The sequence below is a fragment of the Balaenoptera ricei genome, chromosome 3 (assembly GCF_028023285.1).
Source record: "Balaenoptera ricei isolate mBalRic1 chromosome 3, mBalRic1.hap2, whole genome shotgun sequence".
Taxonomy (NCBI): domain Eukaryota; kingdom Metazoa; phylum Chordata; class Mammalia; order Artiodactyla; family Balaenopteridae; genus Balaenoptera; species Balaenoptera ricei.
Genome location: NC_082641.1, coordinates 110,867,688 through 110,882,842, shown reverse-complemented (window position 1 = coordinate 110,882,842; position 15,155 = coordinate 110,867,688). Strand labels below are relative to the sequence as shown.

At 39.4% G+C, this 15,155-nt stretch overlaps 1 protein-coding gene across 6 annotated transcripts in view; it reads right to left on the bottom strand.

The window, feature by feature from the left end:
• Positions 1-15,155, bottom strand: part of RAD50 (RAD50 double strand break repair protein) — a 243,767-nt gene that overhangs the window by 137,502 nt on the left and 91,110 nt on the right. For 2 of the 6 annotated variants that reach the window (XM_059917038.1, XM_059917039.1), the window contains one exon: positions 12,211-12,495. The exons of the other annotated variants lie outside the window; for them this stretch is intronic. In XM_059917038.1, the coding sequence (XP_059773021.1) occupies positions 12,211-12,232 (22 nt within the window). In that variant the 5' untranslated portion in view covers positions 12,233-12,495. The remainder of the gene's footprint in view (positions 1-12,210; positions 12,496-15,155) is intronic. 6 annotated transcript variants of the gene reach the window in all.

Genomic DNA, 15,155 nt, shown 5'->3' with positions numbered 1-15,155 from the left:
GACAATGCAAGAATGCCTGCAGGACCACTGTATGTGCCCTGCACAATCCCAGGGAGCACCATTTACACCATAACCATTGCAGATTTGAATATGTATCATGAGGATTTCCTACTAGACAGGAGTAAAGTATCTTGAGAAAGAGGCTTTTTCTTCCAGTTTGCACAAAGGCTTTATATGGGCAAGTGGTGGCCCTGGATAACGTTAACTCCATTTCTGTTAAAAACTGTGACTGATGGTCCTGGACTTTGCAATAAGATTTTATAAGTAGTACTAATAAATATGAGGATTGTAACAGAAGACACAAAACTCATACATACATACACATATATACATATATATGTATGTATATATGCAAATGATACAATATGACAAAAATAAAACCCAAAAGAAGATAAAGTCAGTCAAATGATTATAAGGAACAAGACTTCAGCAAATTGCTGGATCAATATGCAAAATCAATTATATTATTACACATCACCAACAAATAGAAATGCAAGTTTAAAGAAGATATCGCCTATAATACTTACAAAAATATTAGGTGCCAAAGAATAAATCTAACAAAATATGAGAGAAAATTTAAAATTTTACTGAAAGACATTTTAAAAGGACCTTAACAAATGAAGAGATCTACTATGTTTATGCATATGAAAACTCAATACCATAATTTGGAACCTGATCTAAAAATTCAGTGCAACTTCTATCAAAATCCCAACAGTTTTTTCATGGTACTTACTTAGTTGATTCTAAAATGTCCATGAAAGAATGAGAGTCTAAGAACAGCCACTGCAATCCTAAAGAGGGAGATCACAGAGAGAGAACTTGCCCCACTAGATACCAGGCTTTAATAGCTAGGTCAGTCTGATACTGACATGGGGTAGAGCAGTGGTTCTCAACAGAGGGCGATTTTTCCCCCAGGGAACATTTGGCAACTTTTGGTTGTTACAGCTGGAGAGGACGGAGGGGATGCTACCATAATCTAGTGGGTAAAGGCCAGGATGCTACTAAACATCCTACACTACACAGGTCAGCTCCCACAACAAAGAATTATCGCATTCAAACGCCAATAGTGCCAAGGTTGTGAAATCCTGGGGAGAGAGGTAGACCAACAAATAACTAACAAAAAATATGACCTTGGGGTGGGCATATCCAGCAGGAAACAGCTGGAACACTCATGTTAGGCAACTTGAGGAGAGTTTACTTAATAAAGGGACCATTATAAAAGTGAGAACAGGGTATAGGAAAACCACGAGGGAAAATGCAGTCCTCTGGGGCTAATCACAGGAGCTGTAACAGAAGAGAGAATAGTTACTGAAACTCTGAGCTCCAGAGGGCTGTGTGGAGAGGGCCACTGGTAGGAGCTGGGACACTCAGTCAAGGGACACAGCCAGCATGCAGCAACCTTGCAAGGAGAGAGCTGGGAGGACATGTACCCTGACTTGACTGAGCTCCCAGCCAAACCCAATGGGGAGCCCGTGAGCAAAGAAGTCATTAACGTAGTCCACACAGGTCTCTGCCTCCCAGGACTTGGGAAAGGTTAAAGAAGGGGTGGGAGAGGGTCTGAAGGAGCAAACAGAAGCTCTCCAGTGCCAACAGAAGGATTTCGTAAATAAACCCCCAAAGTACGGATTATTAAGGAGAAGACGGATAGTCAACATTCCTCAAATTTACCATAAGCAGAGTGAAAAGACAAGCCACAATCTAGGACAAATATTTGTATCATGTATAAAAGACAAAGGATTAGTTTCCAGAACATGTAACAAAGTCCTCATAATCAATAAGAAAAAGATAAATAACCCACTAGGGAAAAAAAGGTAAATGACATGAATAAGCATTTCTCAGAACAGGAAACACAGATGGCCAATAAACATAAAGAGATGTTCAACCTTGTTAGTAGTCAGGGAAATGCAAAATTAAACCACAATGAGATAACATTTCACACCCACCAGACTGGCAAAAATGAAAAAGTCAGATATTACAAGTCTTGCCCAGGATGTGAAGTAAAAGGAATTCTTACACGTTGTAAAGTATAAGTGTAAGCAGGACAGTAAAATGGTACTTCTGAAATGTAGTACCTAGTAAAATGGAAGATGCATGTACTCTTTGACCCAGAATTTCAATCTACTGTGTATTCTAAAGAAATTCTTACATGTGTACATCAGGAGCTATAAGCAAGTATGTTCATAACAGCACTGGGTTTTTTTAAATAAATCTTTTTATTTTAGAATAATTTTAGATTTACAGAAAAATTGTGAGGAGAGTACAGAGTACTCTACACCCAATTTCCCCTCTTATTAACATCTTATATAAGAAATGTACATTTGTCACATTGATGAACAAATACTGATATGTTATTATTAATTAAAGTCTATACCTTATTCAGATTTCCTTATTATTTGTCTAATGTCCTTTTTGAATTATTGTTTTTAATTGCTAAAATTGGGGGGAAAATGTAAATATCCACCAGTAGATAAATAAATTGTTGTTTATTCATTCACCAGATTACAGTAAATACAGTAAATGAACGTATAGCTACATGGGTCAACATGGATGAATCTGAAAACATTTTGTTGAGCAATAAAAGTCGGTTTTAAATATACCCAACATGATCCCATTTATGAAAAGGCCAAAAGTCAGCAAAATACAATCATATATAATTTGAGGATGTTTACATATGTGATAAAACTATAAAGAACAGCAAAGAAATAACTAACCAAAAAAATCAAGACAGTGGTTACCTCTGGTGGGGATGGAGTGGGATGCTATGGAAGAGACATCTTCACGGGGATAGGGTGGTGGGCACATGGGTTTTTATTTTGTTAAGCTTTAAACTGTCCATGTACATTTTATTTTATTTTATTTTGTATGTTTGATACATTTCATAATAATAATTCTAAAGCTCTTACCCCCTTGCTCTTTTTTTTCCCCCTAAAGCGTATTTTCCACACAGTCCTCATCCTCCAGAATTCTGGCTTAAGGGAAAAGGTGATGCGTTAGTGTCAGAGGAAACAGGAACCCCAGCCCTCCATGCCCAAACCAAAGAAATGTGATTATGTCTCTTATCATCCTTTCAAATCCCACCACACATCATGGTGCTTCCTGTTTCTCAGAAGCTGAAAAAGGTGCTGACATGATGTAATGAGTGGAAGCAAGGCTGTTTATACAGATCCACCCAGAACCCTGGGTACCACCCCAGTGGACAGGCTGGACTCTCAGCTGTGGTCAGGTGCAAAGGCCAAACCCAGGCCCCTAGTTGGGGAATGGCCCCAAGTTTCAAGATTCATGGAGCAGGTGCCTCTTGCTGTAAGAGTGAGCAAGGCCACGTCATCTGCCCCCAAAGAAGCCTTGTACCACAGTGAAGGCACTGCTGGGCTCTGGGCTTCGACTCCAGCTGGGGCCTGGGGATGTCTGCCACCACCTGTGCCCTCAATTCCTCCACATCCATCCTTCCCTTGTCTGGGCACATGATTGTTTATTCATCACCCAGAAAACACTCACCGAGCACCTGTGATGTGCCACTGTTCTCAGTACTGGTGACATGGCAAGGAGCAGGACACAGGCCTGCTCTAGCAGCATTACAGCATTACACCAGCAGACAGGTCAGACAATAGGCAAATGAAACAACTATAAACTGTGGTAAGTGCTATCCAGGAAAAACAGACAAAGGTGGAGGAAAATAACCCCATGCCAAGGTATAAGTATGAAAGTCAGGGTACCCAAGTTCAAATTCTACTGCCTATTCTCTGGGTAAGTTAACTAACCTTTCTAGGCCTCAGTTTTCCTTTCTATAAATTGGAAGTGATAAACAAACTTACTGTATAGAGTTGACTGAACATTTATTCTTTCAAAAAATATTTGCTGAGCACCTCTACGTGCCAGCCACAAAGGATTAGTAGTGAAGATGACAGCAAGGCCTTGCCCACAAGGTGCTTACAACGTAGTGGAGGAAGTCGCTGGATAAGCAAAGGCCATTTCAGGTAGTGATAAGGGTTAGGTACTGATATGACAGAGGGAGATCAGGGAGGTGCTGGGGAGCAAGGGCCACCTTACATGTCAGGGAAGGCCTCTGTGCTAATGGTGAAAAGGAGCCAGCTCTGTGGAAGTCTGCGGGAAGAGACTGCCAAACAGAAGGACTACCAAGTGTGAAAGTCCTGAAGTGGTGTGAACTTGGTGCGGCTGAGGAGCAGCAGGAAGACAGAGGTGGCTGGAGCACATTAGTTGAGGGTCAGGAGACAAGGCTAGGGAGGGAAGGGAGGGCCCATGCAGGCCATGAGAAGACTTGGCATTTCTTCTACTATGGGAACTCACTGAATGTTTAAAGCAGAGGAGGGACATTACCTGACATGTTCTTAAAAGATCTCTTGCATCTGTGTAGAAACAGATGAGTGTACTAATGTTTAATAAAGAAAATAAGTTAGGAGGCTATTGCTCTAGTGTTGGTGGCTTGAACTTGGGTCTGCGTGGGATACAGGATGAACAGTGTGGGATGGGCTGGAGGAGGCAGAATCCCATCATGCAGGGCTTGTAGTGGGACCACTCCCTGCAGCTTCTTCCCTGCCCTTGGGATCCATATCTGAACTTCACTTTCTGTTGGAAAAGCCCTCCCCCTCTTTGAATTCCACCCTCTCTGTAGGTAGTAAGCCTCTCTGGACCTAGGGTCCCTGCCTCCTTTCTCCCCACCTGCTGCCTCATAGCCCTGGAGCCCTCTTGTGTAACTCAGATGAATGCTAGGCTCATCCAGCTCCTGAGACCTGGATGAGCAGCCTCCAACTCCCATCTGCCCAAATGCAGCATTTGCCAAGGCGGCCGCATGTCCCAGGGGCTTGTGTTCGCATGACCATCACTGGGTTCCTGCTCCTGCTGTTTATCCAGATACTCTACGAGTGCTGCTCCTAGAATGCAGCCCTTTCCACTGAATCCTGTTCACACAGCAAAGCTGACCAGCCACCCAGATCTCTATGACAGAGGCAATCTCAAACTGAACACTAGTGTTCCTGGTCTTTGAAGTCATGTGGTGGATTTTCCTCTTCTCCATCCCCTTTTTCATGCCCCTCATCTCCAACTTTGTGCCATCTTGCCAGCTCCCCATCCCTTCTCATCCAATTCCAGTTCATTTCGAATACAGAGCAATTTCCTAGCCCTTTTGGGACCTCAGCTCCTATTTTCACCCAGGGACCCACCATCTCAGCTTCCCGGCTCCCTCTACTGTCTGACCCAGGTATTTCCCCAAGAATTCCTACTAACACTGGATACTGTGACTGGCTGCAAGGCTGCCATTGAAGCCCCTGCACATATAGTCATCCTAAGAGTTTAAGGTGCTTAAGACATACCAGAAAACAAATGAAACCTGTCCGACACAGAAGCCTAGGCTGAAGGAAGCCAAGCTCTGTTTACACAGTTTTCAGGGGCGTTCACATGCCCCAACACCGCCCTCTGGTGGCTGACAGATGTTAATTCTAAAACCCACTGTTCCCACCTCTGAGGCCAAGCACCAGCCTTCCCCACCTTGATGTCCAATGGCTCATTCCCCAGGTGTAGACAGAGCCACGTCCTTGGACCGAGTTCTGTCTTCTGCGAAGGAGCCATTAGATTTCTGGGGGCCTACCCAGTTGAGTCTCAGCAGTGGTCTGAGTCCAGTCAAGGAAAGAGGTCAGGTGGGACCCTGAGCTTGAATGGCCTAAGGGATCCAGAGATCACCACCCATCTTTGGTCTCAAGTCCTTCTCTTGACCACTTCACATCTCACAGCTTTTTGACCTCCACCCTAAACACTGCCCCAATGGGCAGCAAGAACAAATCCAGGGGACAAGGGTGACTCTGGCCAATGGTTAGAACCATATGCACTGACAATTAAAATTGTGTCCAAGCATCACTTTTTCTCTCCTCATCCCTCAGGCTCATTATCAGTGTTAGCTCCGTCAGAGGAAGGGGCCTACCTTACTCATCCCTCAGATGCTAGCACAGTGCTGGCAATCTACAAATTTCAGACGGCAGAGTGAACGGATGCAGGGATGGATGCGTGTAATGAATATGGCTCATTCGCTCCCTCTTGCCTTCTCATCCTGCCTCTAGAATGCAGTGCGCTGTGGCTCTTAATAGCTTTCCACTTAACTACCTCCCCTACTCTCCCACCTCCAGCCCTCAAGTGACAATTTTTCTGGTTCCCCCCTGGCCTTGGTCTCCAAGATCCGCCCTTGTTGTCAGAACACTGGGCTAGGTGTGTCAGGAATCCCAGCTCTGCCATCAATGAGCTCCTGGAGTTTCTCATCGCCCCATCCATAACCAAAATGGGGCACTCCCAGCCCTAGGAAGTAAGTGGAATGAGAAGGTACCCAACCTTACTTAGGACTGTGATGTCCTATCCCAGAGCTGCAGTTCTCTCTTTCAGCAACAAAAGTGTTGCAGGCATGATGTAAAAAAATATATACATTCACAAATGTATAAGACAAAAGCCTCCCAGAAGTATCCTCCATTAGTTGGGGATATGTTGTTATTTTATAGCCTCGGTGTCTTTCACTTTGCCAGGAGGGCACTTAATTATCCATCTTTCATACATGGGGAAAGTGAGAATTAGAGAGGCTAAGTAACTTGTTCAAAGTCCCACAGCTTGTGAAAGGTAGGTTGGGATACAGAATGAGGACAAAAGATAAGTGCTGGGAGAGCATTCTGAAAAGAGAAAAAGTTTTCTCAAGTGCTCAGCTTTACCATCAGCTGGCCGTGTGTTTTCTGTCACTCAGGCTGTGGATGCAAAGGTTAAACAGTGTTAGCAGTAGCCAGCTACAGGAGGATTTCTAAGTTGGGTGGGGACTGGGGTGGGTGGGGGTGTGCTCCAGCTTTGGACTCCCACAGTTTCTTTTCCTGTAACTCTGGGTTACAAAACTCAATTTCCTTGTCACCAGACCCTGTGCTCCTTGAGGGCAACCACTGCATTTTATTCTACCGCTTTACTGATTAACATAGGAGAAACTGAACTTAGTTAAAGTGTACAATTTTTAATGTTTGGAATCTGTATGCACCTGTGAAACCATCACCACAATCAAGATAGCGAACAGATCAAGCACCCCCAAAAGTTTCATTGTACCACTTAGCAATCCCTTCCTCTACTCTTTTTGTGCCTCCCCTCCCCTAGGCAATCATGGGTCTGTTTTCTCTCACTATAGTTTGCATCTTCTAGAATTTTATAAAAATAGGATCATCCTCAGCCTGGTTTCTTTGACTGAGCAGAATTATTTTGGGATTTATCCATATTGTAGTATATATCAATACAGCTGACCCTTGAACAACATGGGTTTGAACTGCAATGCGTCCAGTTAAATGAAGATTTTTTAAAATACATATATGTGCTGTAAATGTATTTTCTTTTCCTTATTGTTTTCTTAATAACATTTTCTTTTCTCTAGCTTACTTATTTCTAAGAATACAGTATATAATACATATAGAAAATATGTGTTGGGGAATTCTCTGGCAGCCCAATGTTAAGACGCTGTGCTTCCACTGCAGGGGGCACGGGTTCAATCCCTGGTTGGGGAACTAGGATCCTGCAAGCCACGTGGCGCGGCCAAACCAAAAAAATGTGTGTGTGTGTGTGTGTGTGTGTGTGTGTGTGTGTGTTAATCGACTGTTTATGTTATCTGTTAAGGCTTCCAGTCAACAGTAGGATATCAGTAGTCAAGTTTTGGGGCAGTCAAAAGTTATATTCAGATTTTGACTGTATAGGGGAATCGGCATCCCTAACCCTTGTGTTGTCCAAGGGTCAACTGTAGTTTATTCCTTGTTTGAGTTATTTTTAAATTAACATACAGTTAAAAAAATTTTTTTTTAGTGAACAGTTCTATGAATTTTAACATGGGTATATGTGAGTTACCAACACCACAGAATCAGAATACAGAACAAAATAATCCTTGATGCTATCTCCAACTCCTCTGCCCCTAACCTCTGGGAACTAATGATCTGATCTCCATCAACATAGTTTTGCCTTTTTGAGAATGTCATATTAATGGAATCAGGCAGCACATAGTTTTTTGAGATCAGCTTCTTTTACTCAGCATGATGACTAAGAAATTCACCCAAATCATGTGTTCATTTCTCTCTTTTTTCTCCCTTCCTCCCTCCCTCTCTCCTTCCCTCCCTCCCTCCCTCCCTCCCTCCCTCCCTTCCTTCCTTCCTTCCTTCCTTCCTTCCTCCTTCCCTCCCTTCCTTCCTCCTTCCCTCCCTTCCTCCCTTCCTCCCTCCCTCTCTTCCTTTTTTTTTTGAAGAGTAGTATTTCATTGAATGGATGCATGAGTTTATCCATTCACTGGTTGCATATTTGAGTTGCTTCCAGTATTTCACAATTATAAATAGAGCTGCTATAAACATTTGTGTACAGGTATTTGTGTGAACATACATCTTCATTTATCTAGGATAAACACCTAAAAGTAGGATCGCTGGATGATATAATAAATGAATGTTTAACTACATAAGAAACTGCCAAATTGTTTTCTAAAGTGGCTATATCATTTTGTATTTCCATCTGCAACGTATGAGAATTCCAGTTGCTCCGCCTCCTCACCAACACTTGGTCTTGCCAATATTTTTTATTTTAACCATTCTAATAGATGTGTAGTGATAGCTCATCATAGTTTTAATTTGCATTTACCTATTAATGATGCTGAAACAGTTTCATTTGATGTAATTATTGATATATTATTGCTTAAGTCTGCCATTTCATTTTTTTGTTCATTTTGTTTGTTCTCTCATGTCTCATTTCTTTATTTTCTTGTCTCTGCCTTTTGAGTTCTTTATATATTTTAGATATGTCTTATCCAATACAGGATTTCAAATATTTTCAAATCTATGGCTTAACTTTTCATTTTCTCGATGATGTCTTTTGAAAATCAAAAGTTTTACATTTTGAAGTCTAACTTGTCAATTTTTCATTTATGGGTTGTGCTTTTGGTATTGTAGCTCAGAAATCTTTGCTTAATCCAAGGTCACAAAGATATTCTCCTACGTTTACTTCCAAACATTTTATAACTTTAGTTCTTACAATTCTGTCTATGATCCATTTTGAGTTAATTTTTGAGTGTTATATGAGGTAATTATGTAACTTCTTCTTCATGCACATAGATATTCAATTGTCCTAGCACCATTTGTTGAAAATACAATTGAATTGTCCTGGCACCTTTATTAAAAATGAATTGACTATAAATGTAAGTGTTTGTTTTAGTACTCTCAATTCTGTTCCAAATATATATATGTATAAATTTGGATATACATATACATTTATCTTTTGTCAATACCACACTATTTTGATTACAGTAGCATTATAGTAAGTTTTTACATTTTTATTATTTTTCATTGAGTTATATTTGAAACACAAGATTGTGTAAGTTTAAGGCGTACAATATATTGGTTTGATACATTTATATTGCAATATAATTGTCATAGGAGCAGTTATTTTATTGTTTTGATGCTATTGTGAATGAGATAGTTTTATTTCTTTCTCAGATGTCTCATTGTTAGTGTATAGAAAAGCAACTGATTTCTTTTTTTTTAATTAAAAAAAAAATATTTATTTACTTATTTTGGCTGTGCCAGGTCTCAGTTGTGGCACCCGCAATCTTCGTTGTGGCATGCGGGTTCTTTAGTTGCAGCATGCGGACTTCTTAGTTGCAGCATGCGGACTTCTTAGTTGAGGCATGCAAACTCTTAGTTGCATGCATGTGGGATCTAGTTCCCCGACCAGGGATCAAACCCAGGCCCCCTGCATTGGGAGCGCAGAGTCTTACCCACTGGACCACTAGGGAAGTCCCAGAAAAGCAACTTCTGTATTGATTTTATTTCCTGCAACTTTACTAAATTCATTGATTAGATCCAATAATTTTTTAAGTTGAGTCTTGGGGATTTTCAATATATAAGATCATATAATCAGCAAATACAATAATTTTACTTCTTCCTTTCCAGTTTGGATGCCTTTTATTTCTTTGTTTTGCCTGACTGCTCTAGTTAGTACTTAAGAGTACTACATTGAATAAGAGTGGTGAGAGTGGGCCCGCTTATCTTGTTCCTTATCTTAAAGGAAAAGCTTTCCATTTTTCTCCATGAATTATAATGTTAGCTGTGGGTTTGTTGTATATGGCCTTTATTACAATGAGGTATGTCCCTTCTATTCCCAATCTATTGAGAGTCTTTATCCTGAAAGGATGTTGCAGTTTGTCAAATGCCTTTTCTGCATCTATTGAGATGATCATATGATTCTTTCTTTCATTCTATTAATGTGGTATATCACATTTATTGATTTACATTTGTTGAACCATTCTTGTATCCCAGGGATAAATCCCACTTGGCCATGGTATATAATCTTTCTAATAAGTTCTCAGCTCAGTTTGCTAATATTTTGTTGAGAATTTTTGCATCTATGGTCACCAGGGATATTCATTTATAATTTTCTTTTCTTGTAGTATGCTTACCTGGCTTTGGTATCAGGGTAATTCTGGCCTCATAGAATGAGTTTGGGAGTGGTCCCTCCCCTTCCATTTTTGAGAAGAGTTGGGGAAGGATTGGCATTAATTCTTCTTTAGATGTCTGGTAGAATTCTCCTGTGAAGCCATCTTGCCCTCGAGTTTTCTGTATTGGGAGGTTTTTGATTACTGGTTCAACTTCCTTATTTATTATTGGCCTGTTCAGACTTGCTATTTCTTCCTGGTTCAGTCTTGCTAGGTTGTATGATTCTAAGAAATTATTCCTTTCTTCTAGGTTATCTAATTTATTGGTGTATAACTGTTCATAGTAGTCTCTTATGATCTTATGTGTTTCTGTAGTGTCAGTTATTATCTCTCCTCTTTCACTTTTTATTTTGAGTCTTTTCTCTTTTTTTCTACTAGTCTCAATAAAGATTTGTCAATTGTTTATCTTTTTAAAAAAGCAGTTCTTAGTTTCATTGACCTTTACTATTGTTTTTCTGGTCTATATTTCATTTTTTTCTACTCTGATCTTCATTATTTCCTTCCTTCTGCTAACTTTGGGCTTAATTTGTTCTTCTTTTTCTAGTTCCTTGAGGTAAAAAGCTGGGTTTTTATTTGCAATCTTTCTAATTTCTTAATGTAAGCATTTATCACTATAAACTTCCCTCTCAGAACTGCTTTTGCAGTGTCCCATATGTTTTGGTAAGTTGTGTTTCTATTTTCATTTGTTCTGAGATATTCTTTGATTTCTCTTTTGATTTCTTCTCTGACCCTTTGGTTGTTCAGGAATGAGCTGTTTAGTTTCCACAATTTGTAGAGTCTCCAGCTTTCCTCATGTTGCTGATTTCTAGTTTCATTCCACTGTGATCAAAAAGATACTTGGTATGATTTCAATCCTCTTAAATTTGCTAAGACTTGTTTTATGTCCTACCATATGATCTTTCCTTGAGAATGTTCCATGTGTATTTGAAAAGATAGGTCAAAACAAACAACCACAATTCCTTGAGAACAGGGCCCATTCTGCTCCCTCTGGTACTGAGAACCTAAACTGGGAATTCAGGCTGTTGTCTTCAAGGCTCTCACCAAGCTGGGGAGAGGGGAATGGGTAAGTTAAAACACCACAAAATTCTCCTACCAAGATTCAGCATTTTGTTTTGTTTTTCTTGATTAAGCATTTCTCTGGTTGATGTAAAATTTTGGTAAGTATCCAGAGTTCCAATAAAGTTGATTCTGACAGTTTTTGCCAGTTTCTCTGCTGCTTTTGTGTAGAGATAGGCTTTTGGAATTCCCTACTCCTCCATTTTTGCTGACATTACTCCTAGACCATTTATACTTAATGTAATTACTGATATGGTTGGATTTATGTCTAGGGATTTTATTATTTGTTTTCTGTTTTCCCTTCCCTTTATCCTGAGTATATTTGGATTGTTTGAACATTTTTTTTTAGCATTCCATTTAAATGCATCTGTTGTGTTTGTAATTACCTCTCTCTTTTTTTTAGTGATTGCTCTAGGGATTACAATACAATATACATATTTCCTTTTCAGGTCTGCTTAGAATAGACATTTTACCATTTTAAACAGAATGTAAAAACTTACCATCATGTAGCTTCCTTTACTCTCCCCTCCTTCTGTCGTAGTTTTAATATATTACATATACATACATTGAAAACACCATCAGAAAATGTTATAATTTTTGTTTTAAACATAAAACATTTTTTAAAGAACTCAAGAGCAAAAGAGTAGAATGTTAAATTAACCAGATTTTACCATTCTTTTGGTCTTCCTTCATTCCTGATACTCCAAGTTAACTTCTGGTATCATTTCCCTTCCGTCTGAAGAAATTTTTTTGGAAATTATTTTAGAACAGGTCTGCTGTCAAGGAATTTTCTTAGATTTCCTTCATCTGAAAATGTTTTTATTTCACTTTCACTCCTGAAGGGTATTTTTACTGGATACAGAATTGTATCCAATTCTGGGTTGATAGTTCTCTTCCTCTTGTACTTTAAAGATGTGATCCACTTCCTTCTGGTTTCCACAATGAAACTTTTTTTTCTGGCAGATATAAATAAAGTGAAATATGCACATACATATATTAAAATATATACATCTTTTAATATATTCACATACCATAAATACATATAATATATAATGAAATATATAGTGAAATACACACATACAGGTGTGTATGTGTGTGTGTGTATGTATCTTCAGTTTTCAACAGTTTCATTATGATACATATGGGCATGAATTTCTTTGGTTTATCCTGTTTGGGGCTTGCTGAGATTTTGAATCTGTAGGTTTATGTCCTTTACCAAATTTGGGAAGTTTTCAGTCATTATGTCTTCAAATTTTTTGTCTTCACTGCACTCTTCCTCCTCTCTTTATGGAACTCCAATGACATGAATGTTAGACTTTCTGCTATTGTCTTTGAGGCTCTATTCATTTTTTTAAAAAATCTTTTTCTCACTGTTACTCAGATTAGATAATTTGTACTGGCCTATCTTCAAGTTTACTTACTTACTGACTCCTCTGTCTTCTCTGTTCTGCTCTTGAGCTTATCTAGTGAGTATTTGATTTTGGCTCTTATATTTTTAAGTTCTAAAATTTTAGTTTCTCTATTTATCTTTTATTTATTTGTTAAGACTTTCTATCTTTCCACTTATTTCAAGAGTGTTAGCCTTTACCTTTTAGAGCATTTTCATTATAGCACTTTAAAATCTTTGTCATTTAATTTCAATATCTCACTGTTGGCCTTTTTTTTAATCATATTTTACCATGCAAGTTGAGATTTTACTGGATCTTTGTATGCCAAATAATTTTGTTTTGAATACTGGACATTTGAATTTTATGAGACTCTGGATCCTGTTTTAATACTATGAAGAATGTTGACATTTATATTTTAGCAGGCAATTGACTCTATTGGGCTCAGGCCACAAATTCTGACCAGCCTACTGTGGATTGTGGTTTCAATGTTAGTTCCATTTTCAAAGGCTTTTCAGTGCTGTTTAGATCTGTCCTGTATGTGCACCCTCCAGCGGTCAGTCTGAGAACAGACGGTGGTTTATTCTTTAGTTTAGTTCTCAAGTCTTTGGTGTGCTGCTTAGGATCAAATCCCTGCATGCTCATCTTGGGGGTGAGCCCAGGAGTTCATAAACAACTTTATGGAGTCAGTTTCTTGAGTGCTGCCTTCTCCACAATCTCTTTGGTACTTTTGGGTTCTCTGGGGCTCCTCTTTTTGGTTCTCTAGCCAAAAACCTGGAGTTTCAGTTACTTTGCTTTGTTGTGTACTTCTTGCATCCAGGGCTAAGTGGTAAAAGGATGGAGAAAGAGAGAGCAAATGAAAGAGGAGAGCAGTTAGGTTTGTCCCGATCTCTTGATGCACCTCCAATCAGAACAAAGGTTTCTCTCCCTCAGAGTTTTAGGTGCCTGAAAGCCTCAGACTGCAGCAGGAATGTTAGGGGGCTGGGGTATGAGAGAATGGAGAAAAATTTTTAAAGGGGTATTTCCTCACTCTCTCTTAGCATTAGGAGTTCCCTTTCCATTCTTCAAACCAGAACTAGAAGGGTTCTCCTAGAGTTTTCACTGTCTGTGGCCCAGTTACCCACTTTCAGGTTTCAGGATGCTTTGAGTCTGGCCCAGGGAATACTGGAGGGAAAATGGAAAACTCACCCCTAGTTCAATGGTACGCCAAATTCTGCTTTTCTTCCCCAATTCACCTGCTACTATTTACTCTTGAAAGTCTTCCATGCATTTTGTCTAGGTTTTAATGTTGCATTCACTGGGAGAGACAGGGAAGAGGATATTTACTCTATGTTACCTAGTTCATTGCTTTTTACTGCCACGTGGTATTCCACTGTATAAATATGCTACAATCTATTTATCCATTCTCTTATTAATGGTCATTTTTGTTGTTTCCAGTTTCTGTCTTTTACAAATTAAGCAGCAATAAACATTCATGTACAAGTCTTTGCGTGAACACATACTTTCATTTATTTTGCATACATACCTAGGAATGGAAAGCCTAGGTTATACGGTAGGTGTATATTTAACTTTCTAGGAAAATGCCAAAATGTTTTCCAAGGTAGTTCTATCATTTTACATTCTGTCAGCAGCTTAGGAGCATTCCAGCTGCTCCATATCATTGCCAATACTTGGTGTAGTCTTTTTCATTTAGCCTTCTTAGTGGATGTGTAGTGGTATTTCATTGTGGTTTCAGTTTGCATGTCCTTAATGACTACTGATGTTGAGCATCTTTTCATGTGCTTATCTGCCATATGCATATCTTCTTTGGTGAAATAGCCATTCAAATCTTCTGGCCATTAAAAAATGTGTTGTCTTCTTATAATTGAGCTTTAAGCATTCTTTATATATTCTATATACATTTATCAGACATATGGTTTGCAAATATTTTCTCCCATTCTTCAGCTCTGTTTGGCTTCCCCTCCATACTCTACCTGGATCCACTCCCTGTTCTTTCCATTGATACCACCACCACCCTGGTTCATCTCTCCAGGATCATCCTCCTACACTGGCCTCCCCATGGTCTTCTTGCTTCCACACTTGCAGAAAGACTTGGACTAGACCACAGTCCAATCTGCAAACAGCAGCTAGTGAGCATTTAAAAATGCACACTGAATCATTTCACCTCCATACATATCATCATACAAAGGCTCTCCATTCCCTTGGCATACGCTCAAGCCCCAAATGCCCCA